The sequence below is a fragment of the Mya arenaria genome, chromosome 10, assembly GCF_026914265.1.
Source record: "Mya arenaria isolate MELC-2E11 chromosome 10, ASM2691426v1".
Lineage (NCBI taxonomy): Eukaryota > Metazoa > Mollusca > Bivalvia > Myida > Myidae > Mya > Mya arenaria.
The window spans coordinates 46,718,043-46,735,436 of NC_069131.1; the positions used below are offsets into that span (position 1 = coordinate 46,718,043).

The 17,394-nt window shown below is 40.8% G+C and overlaps 1 protein-coding gene across 1 annotated transcript in view; it reads left to right on the plus strand.

Moving 5' to 3' along the window:
- The window catches only part of LOC128206688 (uncharacterized), a 36,732-nt gene that overhangs the window by 11,908 nt on the left and 7,430 nt on the right, over positions 1-17,394 (plus strand). The window contains exons 5-11 of the mRNA XM_052909301.1: positions 64-328; positions 6,001-6,131; positions 8,441-8,490; positions 9,253-9,411; positions 13,048-13,168; positions 15,434-15,538; positions 16,939-17,053. Of these exons, the coding sequence (XP_052765261.1) occupies positions 64-328; positions 6,001-6,131; positions 8,441-8,490; positions 9,253-9,411; positions 13,048-13,168; positions 15,434-15,538; positions 16,939-17,053 (946 nt within the window). The remainder of the gene's footprint in view (positions 1-63; positions 329-6,000; positions 6,132-8,440; positions 8,491-9,252; positions 9,412-13,047; positions 13,169-15,433; positions 15,539-16,938; positions 17,054-17,394) is intronic.

Consider the following 17,394-nt stretch of genomic DNA (forward strand, 5'->3'; position numbering starts at 1 on the left):
ACTTGATACATGTAATTGTGATACATACTAGCTACTCAAATCAGGTTATGATTTCTATTTTAGTTTTAAATGCGACATGGTAAGCCGAGGGAAAGTAGACGCTGATATGGAAGTTGCGGACTTAACCAATGCCGAATTGAGTACATGTAGCGGAGAAGGCCCTTCGTTCTCTCGGCTCAGGGCCACCGTACCAGGTGTTTCCGACCCAGAATGGGATAAGATCAATCACCAGACGCTGTATTATATTCAAACTGGAATCACGAAGATAGTAGATTCCGGGGGCAGCGTCAATACTGATTGCGGGGGCCGTGATGATGCACTCGCAAATGTAAGAGATAGAGGATTTTTGTTTAACTAGTTGACTATATTTCAAAAGCTTTTTTATTGCACCGAAGGATCTCAGAAACACAAAAACAGTTGGCATTGAATAAGCATTGACGTAGCCACGAGTAATATAATATATATGACGTTCTGTGATCACGAGTGAAATACCTGTTTATATGGCATCGAAACTGTACGTTTTTCATTCTTTTTACCGTAGCTCGTTGTTTTTTTTTATTGTCGAGGTAGTGTCATATGCTTCTTGGTTGTGTCATGGACTTGGTCGTCGTCGTTGGTAGTGTCATAGTCGTGGTCGTCGTCGTTGTTAGTGTCATGGACTTGTTTATCGTCGTTGGTATTGTCATGGACTTGGTCATCGTCGTTGGTAATGTCATGGACTTGGTCTTCGTCGTTGGTAGTATCATAGTCTTGGTCGTCGTTGGTGGAAGTGTCATAGTCTTGGTCGTCGTCTTTGGTAGTGTCATGGACTTGGCCGTCATCGTTGGTAGTGTCATGCACTTGGTCGTCATCGTTTGTAGTGTGATCGACATGGTCGTCGTCGTTGGTAGTGTCATAGTCTTGGACGTCGTCGTTGGTAGTGTCATAGTCGTGGTCGTCGTCGTTGTTAGTGTCATGGCTTGGCCGTCGTCGTTGGTAGTGTCATGGACTTGGTCGTCGTCGTTGGTAGTGTAAAAGTTGTGGTCGTCGTCGTTGGTAGTGTCATGCACTTGGTCGTCGTCGTTGGTAATATCATGGACTTGGTCTTCGTCGTTGGTAATGTCATGGACTTGGTCTTCGTCGTTGGTAGTATCATAGTCTTGGTCGTCGTCGGTGAAAGTGTCATAGTCTTGGTCGTCGTCGGTGAAAGTGTTATAGTCTTGGTTGTCGTCTTTGGTAGTGTCAAAGACTTGGTCGTCATCGTTTGTAGTTAGATCGACTTGGTCGTCGTCTTTGGTAGTGTCATGGACTTGGTCATCGTCGTTGGTAATGTCATGGACTTGGTCTTCGTCGTTGGTAGTATCATAGTCTTGGTCGTCGTCGGTGAAAGTGTCATAGTCTTGGTTGTCGTCTTTGGTAGTGTCAAAGACTTGGTCGTCATCGTTTGTAGTTAGATCGACTTGGTCGTCGTTGTTGGTAGTGTCATAGTCTTGGTCGTCGTTGTTTGTAGTGTCATAGTCTTGGTCATCGTTGTTGGTAGTGTCATAGTCTTGGTCGTCGTTTTGGTAGTGTCATAGTCTTGGTCGTCGTCGTTGGTAGTGTCATGGACTTGGTCGTCGTCATTGGTAGTATCATAGACCTGGTCGTCGTTGTTAGTAGTGTCATAGTCTTGGTCGTCGTCGTTGGCAGTGTCATAGTCTTGGTCGTCATTGGTAGTGTCAAGGTCTTGGTCTTCGTCGTCGGTAGTGTCATAGACTTGGTCGTCATCGTTGGTAGTGACATCGACTTGGTCGTCATCGTTGGTAGTGTCATAGTCTTGGTCGTTGGCAATGTCATAGACCTTGTGCCACATTTACTCGACATGCAGAACCAACACTCCAGGAGCGCGGGCTCAAGGTCAATGTCACAGTTCTATTTTAAAACTTCAAGCCACAAGTTTCTTGTTTGCTCCATATCTCCAAAAGACAATTATATTCATGAAACTTCAGTAAAACGTTCTGCATTTGGATAAACCATGCAGAGCCACCATTCCAAGCATGGCGGCTAAATATCAGGGTCACAATTAAAAGTGGGTCAACCGCTCAAGCCATATTGTTATATAATGTATACTTTTGAGTTCTAAAATACGTTCTTTATCGCTTACATTACAAATACAAATACAAATACATTTGTATAGCGCAAAAAGTATAATTCAATATTCGACACAGTTCATGCGCTATTTTACACAAGGCTATATACAGTCATTTACACATAAAATCTGCAGCCAATTGTATAAACACTGGTAAATAATTACCTCGGTAAGTAAAACCACCGGTAAATTCCGTGGTAATATTACCATGGCGGTAAATACGTTGTATAAAAGAAATTACCAAGGCGGTAAATTTACCTGGGTAAATTTAACCAAATTGTCCCATAATGCAATAGAGTGACGTCATTTTCCCGCACAGCTTTCAGATTGGAGGTATCTTTTTTATCTATCTACCTCTGTTTAATGTCAACTTCTTTATATAAATATGAACGTCCACATTCAATTTTTATAAAAAAAATTAAAAGGCAGGTTTAATGACAAAATTCATTAAATCGGTCCAACAAGTTACATGGTAAATATTCAACAAAACAGTACAAAGTATTTATAAGCTACTCCCGTGGCTTATCAATAAAACACATGCGACACTTCAAGGGGTAGGTATAACTCTTTAATTATAAAACAGTCCAAACAAATAAGTGTTCAGTTCCTTTCTAAAAGTAGGTTCACTTTTATTGTGTTTTATGTCTCTAAGAAGAGCATTCCACCATTTTGGCCCAACCACAGCAAGAGATCTGTCAGCAATTCTGGTTCTGGTTCTTGGAACAATAAATTGATAGTCATCAGAAGATCTTAGTCTGTATTTCCCTAAACACGGTTTAACAAAGACATCAAATAAGATGGAGCTGTTCCCTGCACAATACGGAACACAATGACAAGAATTTTAAACATAATTCTTGCCCTCACAGGTAGCCAGTGAAGGGATTTGAGGACTTCGGTAGTTGGATGACCGTATGGTGTGTTGGTCACAACTCTTGCTGCTTGGTTCTGAACTTTCTGAAGTCTGTTAATCTGATAGGCAGGGATTTCCGTAAATAATCCATTGCAAAAGTCAATATGAGAATGAATAAGCCCGTTCACCATTATCTTTGTTGATTTTTGTGAAAGGTGTTTACGAATTTCTTTCAGATTTCTAAGCTGAGCATGCGCAATCTGACATTTCTTTCTGATATGCATGTCAAAATTAAGAGTACTTTCCATATGTACACCCAAATATCTGACATTATTAACACATTTTACTGAAGATCCACCACCACTCACACTTGAAATGATAAGTTTTGCTAGCTGATGTTTAGTGCCATACATGATAATTTCTGTTTTTGAGTTATTCATTTTCAACTGAAAATTTGTCATCCACACAATTATATCATTGAGACAATCATTTAGCTGTTCAAGCACATTTTCCTCATTTTGTGCATTTTCAGCTTGAATTCTGAAAGCAATTTTATGATCATCAGCATACCCATAAAGTCCAGCTGGGTATTTTTGTACAACATTGTTCTGAGCAGCAATATGCATGGTAAAAATAACTGGGCCTGCACAGGACCCCTGTGGTACACCGAATTGCAGCTGTTCTGTGTTGGAAGATGCGTTCTCAACAATAACTTTCATTGTCCTTTCAGTTAAATAGGAATTTATCCAGTTCAAAGGAATACCTTTAATACCACCAAAGTATTCCTGAAGAATTCGAAGTACAATGGAATATCCATTGTATCAAAAGCTGCACTGAGGTCAATCATGACAACGATAGAAACTTTATTGTTGTCAAAATTCAAAGATTGTTATGATTATCGTGTCAAATATTCATCTCGTTCAGACGAAATGCCGAAATCACCTTCTATAGGTCAAGGTCACAGTTGTTTTGTTGTTATCATCCGCCGAACATAAGATGTTGGTAAGGGACTATGTTTTTGGCGTCGTCTTTCTGTCCTTCATTCCGTCCTTCCATCCATCCATCCGCCCTGCCCTGACCTCCTTCCGTCCGTCCGAAACCATACCTTGGTAGGGATTGAACGAATCATATCTTGAATCGCGACCGCTTGTTAAAGTGGGTCCCATGGGGTGACAAACTAGGTAAATACATTTAAAATTTAAAACTGGGTCACATGTGATAACAAACTATTATTTTTAAATCTAAGATTTGTTTGTCTTTAAGCATACTATGGTAATGATTGGTCATATCGTATTCAAACTTGGTCAGAATAATCTCGATTATCTTGATGACATCTCGACAGCTTTGACCATTGACTAGGTTATAATGGGTCACACGTGGTCAGAGACTATGTCAAATCTTGAAAAGGTCCGGAAACAAATATTGGCACTGATTTGTTAGACGTTGCTCAAACTGTGGTCCGAATGTTCCCGTTGATTTATTATTGGGATACTGTCAAAGTAAATATCATGGGGTAAAAAACTAGGTCATTAGATAAAATCTTAGGGAAGATTTGGGAACAACCAAAGCAAAAAATTCACTCCATTTTTTTATGAAACTTAATCAGAATTTTTGCCATTATGGAATAATCGATGACATCTCATTCTGACCCGGAAAAAAATACAACTTTTTATGGACTGCTTATCACATCATGCGACATAATACAACACTATTAATAATATCGAAGATATTTCAACATAACTTTTATCGAAGCTAAAAATCCACCAGGATTATACAATTTTTAATAGACTGATTTTACCAAGCTGAGGCCACAGGCAACTATTTAAAGTAAGCCCGGGGCAGCTGGTAGTATCTGCATCATAAGGCTTTCGATTGTAAGTGAATGCACAGAACAGTGGTGTGGAAAATTAAGAATTAGAGAATGATACTATTTTGACTACTGTTAGGGTGATTCCGATTTATCTTTTGTAAAATGTTTTTCTTTTACCTAATTGGCAAAAGGTGAAAAGAAATAATGTAATTCAAAAACTCCTTTCAATTTTTGAGCATGCGCAAAGAATGGTTGGGTATAAAAGACTGGCCGGACCGGACCAAATCCGGACCAACGGGAATCTCCGAACTGTTACGGAAATCGTTCGAAATTTTCCTAATTTTGTGTTGGTATAAAAAAACTGGCCGGACCGGACCAAATTTAAATACGCATTGCTATGTTTTATAGATATTGAATGTATTATAAATTATATTTTATTATGTCTCGCTGAGCGTCTGTTTGTGCGTCTGTCTGTATGTATGTCTGTTCGTGTGTCTGTACGTGCATCTGTACGTGCGGCTGTCTGTGCGCCTGTAAGTATGCCTGTCTGTCTATATATACGTCTGTCTGTATGTATGTATGTCTGTCTTGATTAAAATTTCCATGTGTCAGTACTGATACTGCCCATTTCGCCCCCTCACAAAACACTAACTGTACATTGGTATGGATCGATTTTGAGCGAGCCTTTTTTGATGTCTCCTAGAGCAATTTTGTACTTGTACATTTAAGTGTCTGTTTTTCAAGTGCATCAATTGATTCACACATATCTCAACGTATGACCTCCAGCTGGGCCGGTTTTCATAAAACATCTTAAGTCATCTCAACGTATGACCTCCAGCTGGGCCGGTTTTCATTAAACATCTTAAGTCATCTCAACGTATGACCTCCAGCTGGGCCGGTTTTCATAAAACATCTTAAGTCATTTCAATATTCATTTTCTTAAGTGAGGTATCTCAATGATCATACAATTTCATAATATCAGAAATACTCCATTTTCTTTGAGTTTAATGAAACTCAGTTATTTATGTTAAATAAAATAGAAATGACATAAGATGTTTGATGAATACAGGCCCAGTAAATACTGAACGTTTGTCCTTTATAATTAGGTTATTATTATCACTCTAAAACACCATGCGCCATTCATCGGCATAACACTCAAAAGTAAAATATATTCCTAAATATATGCCATGTGTTATTCGTGTATCTATTATTGAAGAATGTCATGTCTTGCAGGGTGAAATCACACACGCCGCCGTATGCTATCTTGAGGCTGACAGGAACCACGAGTACGACCGATTCTATAAGTTTCAATTTGACGTTGACAATTGCATAAAATCCGATGACGCCACTGATGCGGACATTATGTAAGTTTTGGTTTTAGACAAAAATAAGGCTTGAATTAAAAAATATAACACGTTTTGCAAAAAGTCAAGAGCAAACCAATGGTCCATTACCTTTGGATATTCACATACATATCTTTGAGACAACCGTCCTCTCAAACCTCACCACGCGAAGACAACCGTCTTCTATCACCTCACTTCGCCAAGACAACCGTCCTCTCTCACCTCATTACGCGAAGACAACCGTCCTCTCTCACCTCACCACGCGGAGACAGCCGTCCTCTTTCACCTCACCACGCGAAGACAACCGTCCTTTTTCACCTCACTAAGACAACCGTCCTCTCTCACCTCACCACGCGAAGACAACCGTCCTCTCTCACCTCACTACGCGAAGACAATCGTCCCCTCTCATCTCACCACGCGAAGACAACCGTCCTCTCTCACCTCACCACGCGAAAACAACCGTCTTCTCTCACCTCACCACGCGAAGACAACCGTCCTCTCACACCTCACCACGCGAAGACAACCGTCCTTTTTCACCTCACTACGCAAAGACAACCGTCCTCTCACACCTCACTATGCGAAGACAACCGTCCTCACACACCTCACCACGCGAAGACATCCATCCTCTTTCACCTCACTACGCGAAGACAACCGTCCTCTCACACCTGACCACGCCAAGACAACCGTCCTCTCACACCTCAACACGCGAAGAGAACCGTCCTTTTTCACCTCACTACGCAAAGACAACCGTCCTCTCACACCTCACTATGCGAAGACAACCGTCCTCTCACACCTCACCACGCGAAGACAACCGTCCTCTTTCACCTCACTACGCGAAGACAGCCGTCCTCTCACACCTCACCACGCGAAGAGAACCGTCCTCTCACACCTCAACACGCGAAGACAACCGTCCTTTTTCACCTCACTACGCAAAGACAACCGTCCTCTCACACCTCACTATGCGAAGACAACCGTCCTCTCACACCTCGCCACGCGAAGACAACCATCCTCTCACACCTCACCAAGCGAAGACAACCGTCCTCTCACACCTCACCACGCGAAGACAACCGTCCTCTTTCACCACACCACGCGAAGACAACCGTCCTCTCACACCTCACCACGCGAAGACAACCGTCCTCTCACACCTCACCACGCGAAGACAACCGTCCTCTTTCAACTCACTACACGAAGACAACCGTCCTCTTTCACCTCACTACGCGAAGACAACCGTCCTCTCACACCTCACTACGCGAAGACAACCGTCCTCTTTCACCTCACCACGCGAAGACAACCGTCCTCTTTCACCTCACTACGCGAAGACAACCGTCCTCTTTCACCTCACTACGCGAAGACAACCGTCCTCTCACACCTCACTACGCGAAGACAACCGTCCTCTTTCACCTCACCAATGCTTACCTTCAGTTTAAAGCAATATGTCATTTGCATCCAGTTCGAGCCAACGAGGAAATCGAGCCAAGCGAATTCGAGCCAACGGGGTTCTACTGTATAATCTGTTAGCTTTCAGATATTGCTCATGTTCATACTTATTTACTCTAGATATCTTTTTTAGATTTGACGTTCATTAAATCAACACTAAAAATGCACCGTCGTAAGACGTCAACGTGTGTCAACGTAATTTAGTAGTGTGTTCGTTGCGACACGTAGTCTAACAAAAATACGGCTATTATCCAAACGGTTAATCAATGACGGTATTTATAAACATACTCCATCGGTAATAAGACATGTTCATACGTAATGTTAGGGTTGGATTGCACTTTCTTAACAAGGTGCTCTTCCTAATTTTTACTTTTAAACCGCCAATTCGGACTAGATTGTGTATTTTATTATTATGTTTGCAACAAATTATCACTAAATATCGCCTAAATGATACATACGCCACGCAAATGACTGGCATCGTAGTTTGGTTTAACATATACATGATCGTAAACTCACAATAAGTAAAATCTTGAAATTTGACATTTATGAATGTAGACCCCCATCCATAGCAAATGTGTTTTGACACTGCAAATGATTAATGAATATTATTTCACCTACACTTTAGGGTTAGTAAAGGTTTACATGTTTTAATGTCCGATTATCAGGCTTGTACCATAATCTGTACCTTAACTTTCAAATCTGCCATTTTGTTTGCAACTGAACATTTCTCTCACGTAATGTTTGCATGAAATGAAAATATGTCTTAACCCGGACTATTTCTGCATGTCAAAAGCCAAGTACTGCTCCACAAGACGCGTCGTATTATTTTCAACAATGAATTCGCTTCATTTTAGTACTTTAAATGATTAATTTTAATGCGAATGTCTTTTCAGGAATCCAGAATCGATTAACCTCTGGCGAGCCTACCAGGTGTCTTTTAAAGGCAAGTTGTTTTTATATTTTATAGCTTTCAAGCTTGTGCATGCGTTGTGAATCATACAGATGGGCATATATAAGGCATAAAACAGCGGCTTTTTCCCGATAGGCGGGATTTGGACAGGCCAGGGGAGGCCGACACACGAAGAAAATCACAGTCAATAATCGGTCGGATATAGGTTTGCGATATTCAGGGGCAATTAAAGGGGCTCTTGAAGCTCAAGAGAGTGGTAAGCCAACTACGCAAATACACACATTTCAGCATCGTTTGGTGCGCAGACTCGCATAATAGTAGAATTATATTTGTCACGCGAGATTCCCACACACTCCCTACCCTCCTTCAATAAAAATATCGAAAGAACATTTACCGTATACTTTCTTCCCGTAAAGTTCGTGGTCGTGTACAATGCCTAGGCTTTTAAGTGGCTTTTTACGCATTACATTGGACATTTATCCTCATTTACCAATATTTCTTATCGTGTAATGTTTTTCCGTCTTGTTTCGTGTTTGTTTCTAATTGGCCCTTGTGTCTTCAACCAGAAGTCGGGCTCACTGTTTGGCTGCTGGGCTTCTCCCTGCAGTTTCTATTGTTTTGGAAAAGTTAATATATATTTTCATATTTGCGTAACCTGTGAATGTTATCTTTTTGTCTTTGTGGCTAAGCTCTGTGTTCACTTTGCTATTATTGTTTTGTATTGCATTATGAGAGTGATGAGGATATTCGATCAAAAACTCAGACTTATACTTCAATTCGTTACCGTTTTGACAGTGTACGATGCCGATGATACGACTGACCGAAGTAAATGGGCCGATTTGGAGGTTATTCCCGATGCAGATGAGGTGAATGGCCCCATTCCATTAGGAACACCCTTGGTGTTTGAAGCATCTATTACCATTGCCGATCAGGGTGGTCAGCCTTTATACTTCGGTAAGTGCGTGTTCGAATATGAATTCATTTTTGATTTAAGGATAGTTAGATATAAGTGGAGGCAATAACTGTACGGAATGCTAAAACATATATAATGTTATGTGTTTACCACCCCTGATGGGTATATAGATGATAAGTATTTGTTTCGGTGTAAGATCGCACTATATTTCACCGAGTGAGAACCAACAGACATATTTCACGAGGACAAAAAAATGACATTGTATCGCAGTTTTCAGAAAAGCGCGCCATGTTGTATGCGAAATAAACGTAATTTCGGAAATGACGTCGTTTTCTCCCAGCCATGTGCGTGCTAATGTTTGATCTGGACGTGAGAATGGGCTAAAATTTCAAAACAGTGAAAAATATTATTTTTATTTTTTTATTTATATTTTGATAAATCTATATCAAGTGAATATACACCAATGTAAAGCATATAATAAGTGTTTATGGCTCCACCCCGACCTGGATACTAAAAAAACAATACCCTAGCTAATACCTGGCCCACCTGTTATCATGAACTGGTAGGATCCGTATTATTTTCTTACCAAATGTGTTCAATGGTGTCCTATGGTTTCGTATATAAACTTACCGAAGGGTATTAAAATTGGAGTTAAAAATATCACCAGTGATCATTTATATTGATTAAAATGTTCTGTTTTAGAGAAATGTGTTAATGCTCTTCTTTTAAACATGAAGAGCAAGATATGAAACTTATCGTGTATAACAGCCATACTGAGCATCACACTGTTCCAGTTAAAGATCACACTACACCACAACACTACATCACCACAATACATCCCACATTACACCACAACACTACCCCACAACACTACCCCACAACACTACATCACCACAATACATCCCCACACTACACCACAACAATACACCAACACACTACACCACACCACTACATCACCACAATACATCCCCACATTACACCACAACACTACACCAACACACTACACCACAACACTACATCACCACAATACATCCCACATTACACCACAACACTACACCAACACACTACACCACAACACAACATCACCACAATACATCCCATACTACACCACAACACTACACCAACACACTACTCCACACTACTACATCACCACAATACACCCCACATTACACCACAACACTACACCAACACACTATACCACAACACTACATCACCACAATACATCTCACATTACACCACATCACTACACCACCCCACTAAACCACAACACTACACAACAACACTAAACCACCAAAATACTACACCAAAACAGTACACCACCACACTACACCACCATACTACACTACCACACTACACCACCACACTACATCACCACATTACATTATCACACTACATGACCGCACTACAACACCACACTACATCCCACACTACATCGCAATACTACATCACCACACAACATCACCACACTACATCACCACAATACATCCCCACATTACACCATAACACTACACCAGTCCACTACACCACAACACTACATCACCACATTACATCACCACACTACATCCCCACACTACACCACAACACTACACAACCCCACTGCATTACAACCACACCTCATCACCACACTACATCCACAACACTACACCACCACACTACACCACAACAATACACCACCAAAACACTACACCACAACACTACACCACTACAACCACCACTAAACTACACCACAACACTACACCATCACCACCATCACCACCACCACCACCACCACCACCACAACCACCACCACCAGCACCACACTACACCACAACACTACATCCCCACAATACATCCACACATTACACCACAACACTACACAAACACACTACACCACCACACTACACCCAACAATACACCACCAACACACTACACCACCACACTACACCACCACCACCACACTACACCACAACACTACACCACCACCACCACCACCACCACCAATACATCCACACATTACACCACAACACTTCACCAACACACTACACCACAACACTACACAACAACAATACACCACCAAAACACTACACCAAAACACTACACCACCACAACACACTACACCACCACACTACACCACCACACTACACCACCACACTACATCACCACACTACATCACCACACTACACCACCACATTACATTATCACACCACATGACCGCACTACAACACCACACTACATCCCACACTACATCCCAATACTACATCACCACACAACATCACCACATTACATCACCACACTACATCACAACACTACATCACCACACTACATCACCACACTACATCACCACATTACATCACCACACTACATCACAACACTACATCACAACACTACATCACCACACTACATCACAACACTACATCACCACACTACATCACCACATTACATCACCACACTACATCACAACACTACATCACAACACTACACCACCACACTTCATCACCACACTACACCACCACACTACATCACCGCACTACACCACCACACTACACTACAACACTGCACCACCACACTACACCACCGCACTACACCACCACTCTTCATCACAACACTACACCACCACACTACATCACCACACTACATCACCACACTACATCACCGCACTACACCACCACACTATATCACCACACTACAACACCACACTACATCCCACACTACATCCCAATACTACATCACCACACAACATCACCACACTACATCACCACACTACATCATCACATTACATCACCACACTACATCACAACACTACATCACAACACTACACCACCACACTTCATCACCACACTACACCTCCACACTACATCACCGCACTACATTGCCACACTACACCACCACACTACACCACCACACTATATCACCACACTACACCACAACACAACATCCCCATATTACACCACAACACTACACCACTACACTACACTACACCACCACACTACATCACCACACTACACGACCACACTACACCACAACACTGCACCACCACACTACACCACCATACTACATCACCACATTACACCACCACACTGCACCACCACACTACACCACAACTATGCACCACCACACACAATACACCACCACTCTATACCACCAGACTACACCACCGCATTACATCACCGCACTACATTACCCCTTCTTAACAGCACCCCAATTCATCATCACAATTTTCACAGGATGGAATGCCAAAACAATATCGATATTGAGTGAAATCTTAACTTTTGATGTTGACGGGTGAACTTTATTGTGATTTATTGCTTATTTGCTCTCAAACAAACACTTTTATGGCCTCTAAGGTAGGTATGAAATTGCATCATCAGTCCGTGCCTCCGGTACATACAGGCGATTTGTCGTGTGCAGGACCCACAACCCTGCCGTCACACTTCGAGTTTAATCATTTAAAATGCTTTAAATACAGGCAGATAGAGGTATAGTTGATCTTGCCCGGGCTGTTATTTGGTCATACACTGAAGGGACTATTAAATTACTAGGCAAATGTGTTCGGTACACAAGTACGAGGCTTTGCGTTGAAGACCCACGTCTATACCTTAAAGCTCTAGGTCAGGCCTTCAGGCTCATCGTTATGTAATGCTGCTTTATTCAGATAAAGTCTAGTTAGGAATGCACTAAAGTAGAACTTTGATTTTCAGCTGATGGTTACTCTCCACTTGGGATGTTCTTGTATGATTGCCAATCGAGGCCTTTATCCACTGGAAATACTATATTTAGAAACGGTGCATCGGAGATTACAGACATCACTGACGAAGATGGGTGGGTAGTTTGTCGTTTGTTGTCGGAGATGGCAGTCAAATCAATGGCATCGAGACTGCTTTTCCATTCTGTTGATTTCAAAATTTATTTTGAGTCGATATTTGAATTTGATTTTTCTAAATGAGTTCTCCGCCTTGACCTCTACAACTGGAAATAATATACGATATGTCTAAATGCATGTTCTATGTTTTCTGGTTGGAACTTAAAATATATTTCTAAATTCTGATACAACTATTAAAAACTTAACACTTAGTATATGTTTAGAGTTCCATTGTGACTATCTAAAGGAAATAGAGCGGACGTACGTCAGCCACTGATCTTTTTGAACATAAAATTTGTAAAATCCTTGATTGGCATGGGTCCACAAGAAAAGCAAACACCAATATGCTATATTTTACTACTGACACTACTAAGCTTAACAAGTAAGCCTTGGTGAAAAATATACTGAAATATACTCTCTGCAACTAGGTTTTGGTGCATTATTTAGTATCAATCTACATAAAAATAAAAAAATCCTCGATTGTCATCGGTCCGTATAAAAATGCACACACCTAAGTTGTTTGTAGACTAATGTACATACCATATACGCACCTTTATGTCAACTCATTCCTTCAAATAAACGAATCTTTATAAATCACTTGTAAGTCATATATACAGTAATTCCATCCGTATTTTTAACCATGACCAAATCTAATTTAACCGAAATTCATATGATATGGATTTTGCAAATTGATTTTGAGCTAACTTTAAATGTATAAACACGAACATATTCTGCAATCACTATTGGTGTAACAGCATGGTAATATTATAAGTATTGTCATCAATTTGTTATGGCATTTGTACCAGGTACGTGCGAATTCATTTACATTTCTTTAAATTCTGCTCTTCGATAACATTATAAACAAGAGCACCGCGAAACGGAGCATTATACGCCCGAAGAAGATTCGGCTTGAGGTCTTAATAAACATTTAGGTTATGCTGGTATACTGCTTACTAAGTTTAAAAGTAGCAGGACTTGGAAAGTGCTCACAACACATCCTTTTAATGTAGCAATAAGTTGTATAAAGTTATCTAAAATTGCTTTATTGGTTACGAAATTGTGGCTAGGACACGTTTTCTAAAAATTCCTTTATTAGTAGTAACACAAAGTTGTGGCCTGGACACGGAATTGCTAACGGAATTGCTAACGCCCCCCCCCCCCAGTGAAATTAGCCTTTGAGGTACGGACCTGGAAAGCATGCTTGACAAATCCTTTTAATGTAGAGATGATTTGTATAAAGTTATTTGAAAATTGCTTTAGTAGTAACCCAGTAATGGCCTCGACATGGAATTGCTAACGCCCCCCCATGGTGATTCTAGTGTTTGAGGTATGGACCTGGAAATTACGCGCGACACATCCTTTTAATGTAATGATGCTTTGTATAAAGTTATTTGAAAATGACTTTATTAGTGACCAAGTTGTGGCCCGGACACGGATTTGCTAACGCACCCCATGATGATTCTAGTCTTTGAGGTATGGACCTGGAAATTGCGCGCGACACATCCTTTTAATGTAGTGATGATTTGTATAAAGTTGTAACTGAAAATCGCTTTATTAGTTACCAAGTTATGACCCGGACACGGAATTGCTAACGCCCCCAGTGAAATTAGCCTTTGAGGTACGGACCTGGAAAGCATGCTTGACAAATCCTTTTAATGTAGAGATGATTTGTATTAAGTTATTTGAAAATTGCTTTAGTAGTAACCCAGTTATGGCCTCGACATGGAATTGCTAACGCCCCCCCCCCCCCCCCACTCACACACATGGTGATTCTAGTGTTTGAGGTATGAACCTGGAAATTACGCGCGACACATCCTTTTAATGTAATGCTGCTTTGTATAAAGTTATTTGAAAATGACTTTATTAGTGACCAAGTTGTGGCCCGGACACGGATTTGCTAACGCAACCCCATGGTGATTCTAGTCTTTGAGGTATGGACCTGGAAATTGCGCGCGACACATCCTTTTCATGTAGTGATGATTTGTATAAAGTTATTTGAAAATCGCTTTATTAGTTACCAAGTTATGACCCGGACACGGAATTGCTAACGGACGGACAGACGGACAGACAGACGGACAGACGATGGAGGCCATAACATAATACGACTCTTCGGGCGTATAAAAATCACATAATTTGAACTAGGATGTCAATTCAAGACTCGATTGTATTTCTTGCTTAACTTAGAGCTCATATATTAGTAATACAATTTGTATTGGTGATTTCAGGTGTGGGTTAGGCAACTCTCCGTTCTTGCAGTGGGATGACTTCACATTCCAGTACGCTGCAGGACTCACTGCTAAGTCATACTTGGAGGTTCCAAATTCTCACAGGTACTCAATAGTTATGTTTGAAATTAATTATCCTAGTTGCTCAAAGTGTGAGTCCACATGGAGGTATTCTAGTTGCACGAAGTGTGAGTCCACATGGAGGTAACCAAGTTGCTCGAAGTGTCAGTCCACATGGAGGCAACCAAGTTGCTCGAAGTGTGAGTCCACATGGAGGTATTCTAGTTGCACGAAGTGTGAGTCCACATGGAGGTAACCAAGTTGCTCGAAGTGTGAGTCCACATGGAGGTATTCTAGTTGCGCGAAGTGTGAGTCCACATGGAGGTATCCTAGTTGCGCGAAGTGTGAGTCGTGTGAGTCCACATGGAGGTAATCTAGTTGTTCGAAGTGTGAGTCCACATGGAGGCAACCAAGTTGCTCGAAGTGTCAGTCCACATGGAGGCAACCAAATTGCTCGAAGTGTGAGTCCACATGGAGGCAACCAAGTTGCTCGAAGTGTGAGTCCACATGGAGGTAACCAAGTTGCTCAAAGTGTGAGTCCACATGGAGGTAACCAAGTTGCTCGAAGTGTGAGTCCACATGGAGGTAACCAAGTTGCTCGAAGTGTGAGTCCACATGGAGGTAACCAATTACATTTGCATTAAGTAGCACAACCAATTTACTCATCGTTTCTGCTAAAGCCGTCAAAGACGGAATCATTATATCAATATATTTTCGACTACTATTTTATACATTGATTCGTTGTGTAATCGGCAAGATTTGACCTATTAACGCCCTATTGAATAGCAATCCCAAAATCGAAACGTGATCACAACTAAGAACGTGTTTTGAAGGTGTAATGGTTAAGATTTAACAATTCATTATAACATGTATTTAATCTTAACAAACCTTTTTATGCAGAAACGGCATAGTTGCAACAAATTAATAGTCAATGATCCCATTTTATTTACAAAATTCAAGCCACTGTGAGTTCATCCATAACTACGGAAGGACCACCAAACGTGTTCTACACAAAGAGGCGCAATTTGAGATACATTATTTATATGTGTTGCCACATTAGTATAAGTAAACTGGATCCCACAAATGCATTCACATTTATTTCGCTTTATTCCAGAAAACTTTGGACAAATTTGTCCTAGTCCTATCGCATATAAGCATATAAAGACAAGAAGAAAACAATGTCCATTTTAGTTTATGATCGCAATCAAGTTCAATTTGGAAACACCACAAGTAAATACGTCACTCGTGAAATATAACTTTTGGTGCTCACTCGGTGAAAGATATTGCGATTATACACTTAAAGAGACAATTATCCTCTGTATTGATTGCTTTGGTACTCTATAAGATATACCCAGAGCATTTGTGTATTAAACAAATAAAAAATAAAGGGTAATCGTCAATGAAAAAATATGTGATTCCGTTTGTTTGTTTTCTTTGTGTATCAGATCCAAGCCGGTGGAGGCTGTTTCATACGCCCGGATCTCCATTGATGAAGATCTCACCACCGTCGTCACCTGCAAATGTGCTTACTGTAGAAGTATCGACGACAAACGGTGTTTTGTAAGTAGTTTAAATGCCAACTGGTTTCACTGTGAAAGTTCATCTAATGTTGACTCCAAGGGCAACAATTACTTTGCCACGTTTATGGTCAAAGTCGATGCTCTGATAATTACCAATTCCGAAAACAACTTCTAAGTGGTTTGAGGCACAAACTGGACAGCAAAAGTAAATTAATAGAAAGAAGGTGACAATATGCTTGGCGGTATGATAAATGATTTGAAATCAATTAACCCCATTTATTTGAAGTTGTCGTCTGACATCCCCGGTGTGTGTTCCACATCATCATCTCTAGTTTCAGTTTTATGTTAACTGGATAATTATTTATATACCAGGCGTATATA